This window comes from Gavialis gangeticus, unplaced genomic scaffold (genome assembly GCF_001723915.1).
Source record: "Gavialis gangeticus isolate Ggan-Ray unplaced genomic scaffold, GavGan_comp1, whole genome shotgun sequence".
In the NCBI taxonomy this organism is placed as follows: domain Eukaryota; kingdom Metazoa; phylum Chordata; order Crocodylia; family Gavialidae; genus Gavialis; species Gavialis gangeticus.
The window spans coordinates 24,560,289-24,563,067 of record NW_017729011.1 but is presented as its reverse complement, the minus strand read 5'-3'; the positions used below and the strand labels follow the sequence as shown (position 1 = coordinate 24,563,067).

Here is a 2,779-nt window from a genome sequence, read left to right as displayed (position 1 = left end):
TCTGCTCAGGTCCCTTCCGACCCTAGAAACTATGAAAGCTCTTTCTTCACTGTCCTAAATATGACTCCTTCAGATTCCTTCCCCTCCTTTCTTCATCCCTCTCTGCCCCTCTCCCCCTGCAACAATCCACCCAAAATAACGTTAGATCTTCTTGAGTTTCCCTTTTTTTGCTGACTAAATAGGTACCATCAGGCTGAAATCAAAGGTCACAATAATTGGAATGTGAATTTAGGTCACTTCTCATTTCCTGGTGTAGCACTGCTTTCAGTTTAGTTAAGTGAAGGAGGTGGGAACAAAAATTTTGTTGAGCAAACAAGTGACTTTAATTTTTTTGCTTTTGATTAAAACAGTGAACAAAGCAGAGTTTGCAAGTAATTGCTCTTGTGCATCTCCATCTGGAATCAAGCTGTTTATTTTGATCCAGAACTAGTATATTATAGTCCAGAAAATTGAACAGAACTCTGGAAATGGATTTAAAAAATGCCCCAGATTCTCTTTCTTCCTTTTCCCACTTTCAGATTGGCAGGCTTGTGTTCCTTTTTTAAGTAGCTGGAGTTGCAGACTGATGACATGCTAAGACTGGAGGATAGCCTAATTTCTACTGACTATTTTCCATTTGGGTTAGATGCTGAAATCCTTCAGGCAGCTCTGAAAATTTTATTTAAATAATGTTTAAACACCATATTTGTGTATCAGGTACACAAGATGCGAGCTGCTAATTCATATCCAAACATGCAAAATATAAAAATAAAAATAAACACAAAAAAATCTTACATGTGTGAAGCCATCACCGTAAAGACTGTGTGCGCTTAAAAAGCAAATTTTTAAGGTGGTTCAACTCTCTATTCTGAAAATATTATTAATGTACTTACTGTATTCTATTTCAGACAAAATCCGGAAACAACCTTTGAAGTGTATGTTGAAGTCACCTATCCAGGGGCAAGCAGCACTGGAACAGGTACTATTTTGCATTTGATTTCTGTTTTATTTTTTTTAACTGCAAATGCTTTGAGAGCTTATGTAATATAGTACCACGAGGCAAACACTAAAATGTTTTCTGAGGTCTAACATAAGCAGAAGAACTCCATACAGTTTAATCTATGTCTCTAAGTTGAGCCCTTTAAGAGGCTAAAACAGAAACCAAAAAATGATTGATTTGAAAGTTGCCTTTGATTCGATCCACTATCTTGGCCAAATCATTTAACTACTTGGCCTCAGTTTGTCTCAAACTAGAATAATGTTAACTACCCAAGAATATTTTGAAGTTATACTACAGGGCAGCATCAGTGTGTAAATGTCATGTTCTGTCTTGACATTTTTACCTGCTGTTATAAGTAACACTTAAGGATTTAGACCTTCTGGATGGTATTTTTCCACAAGACAACTTCTTCTCCCTCATGTTTATACATCTGCCATATCTACTCTCTTCCTTTTTCCCAAACTTTCTTTCAAGGAGGTAGTTGTACCTAGAAATTAGATTATAAAAGTATCTTATGGTCTGATTACTACTTGAAATAAGCTATTTGAAAGATACCACAAATTTCCTAAAGAAACTAGCTTCCATTGACCAGCTTCTAGCTAACACCATATTAGCTACCATGGATGTTACATCTCTGTACAATAGCATCCCCCATGAGGATGGGTTACAAGCCATAAAGAACATTTATCCTTGACAAGGGCACTGCTTCTGTTTGCATCATGCTCTCCTGTTTTGTCCTCAAACACAGCTATTTCAGATTTGGGGACTCATATATGTACAAATGAATGACACGGTCATTTGCACACAGGGCCCCTGACTCTGTCAGTATATTTACAACAGACCTTGAGTTGCCTTGTCATCCCCCTGGTATGCTTAAGGTACATTGATGACATGGGGATGCATGTGAAGGAATTTCTAGAGAAATTCTACCAGGACTTCCAGCTCTCCATCAAACTGACTCTGGAATACTCCCAGCAAATTTATTTCTTGGACACCCCTGTGAACATTTGCAGTGGCTATATCACCACCACACTATATTGGAAACCAGCTGACTGCTACAGCTACCTCCACACCAGTAGCTCTGATCCTAAACTCGCCATTATGTTAGTCTATAGCAGAGATTCCCAACCTTTTTTTACTGTGACCTGGCGGGAGCGGGATGGGGTGTATGGAGCCAGCTGCCTCCCTCCCAGGGCTCCCCTGCTACCTGACTTTAATCCCAGAATCTTAGCTGTGACCCTGGAAGCTGCTCACCTGAGCAGACAGACAGACAGGGCTCCAAGCGGGGGGGCTCGTGCCATGACCATGTAGCCAACCCACCACGGCCCAGTACCGGGCTGCGGCCTGGTGGTTGGGAATCTCTGGTCTGCAGCCAAGCTCTACGTTACAGCTGTATCTGCTCTGATTCCACTGACCAGGAAGCATACGTTAGGATTTGGAGCAGGGATACCTACAACTGCAATACAATCCTAACACTGTAGGAAACTGAACAGATTTAGACCCCACTCTGACCTGCTACATTACCAAGCCGGAGACAAAGGCAACAGGGTACCTTCAGTTGTCATCTACAGCCTCCAGCATGAACATCTTGGATACCTCGTTAATGACCTCCAGCCCCTCCTGGAAAATGATGACAGTCTCAAGGTAGCCTTAAGGGACAAACTTTCCTGGCTGACAAGCAGCCTCCAACCTCAAACGGCATCACTCCGCTAACAGAGTATCTAACTCCCATTCTTACCAAGGCACCAGACCTTGCTCCAGACCCCTTGGGGAGGATATTTTATGCACTGTAACAGACTC

The 2,779-nt window shown here is 41.6% G+C and overlaps 1 protein-coding gene across 4 annotated transcripts in view; it reads left to right on the top strand.

Annotated features, from left to right (window-relative positions):
- Positions 1–2,779, top strand: part of DENND1A (DENN domain containing 1A) — a 344,343-nt gene that overhangs the window by 17,771 nt on the left and 323,793 nt on the right. For all 4 annotated transcript variants that reach the window (XM_019510878.1, XM_019510876.1, XM_019510880.1 and 1 more), the window contains exon 2: positions 888–958. In XM_019510878.1, coding sequence (XP_019366423.1) covers positions 888–958 — 71 coding nt within the window. The remainder of the gene's footprint in view (positions 1–887; positions 959–2,779) is intronic.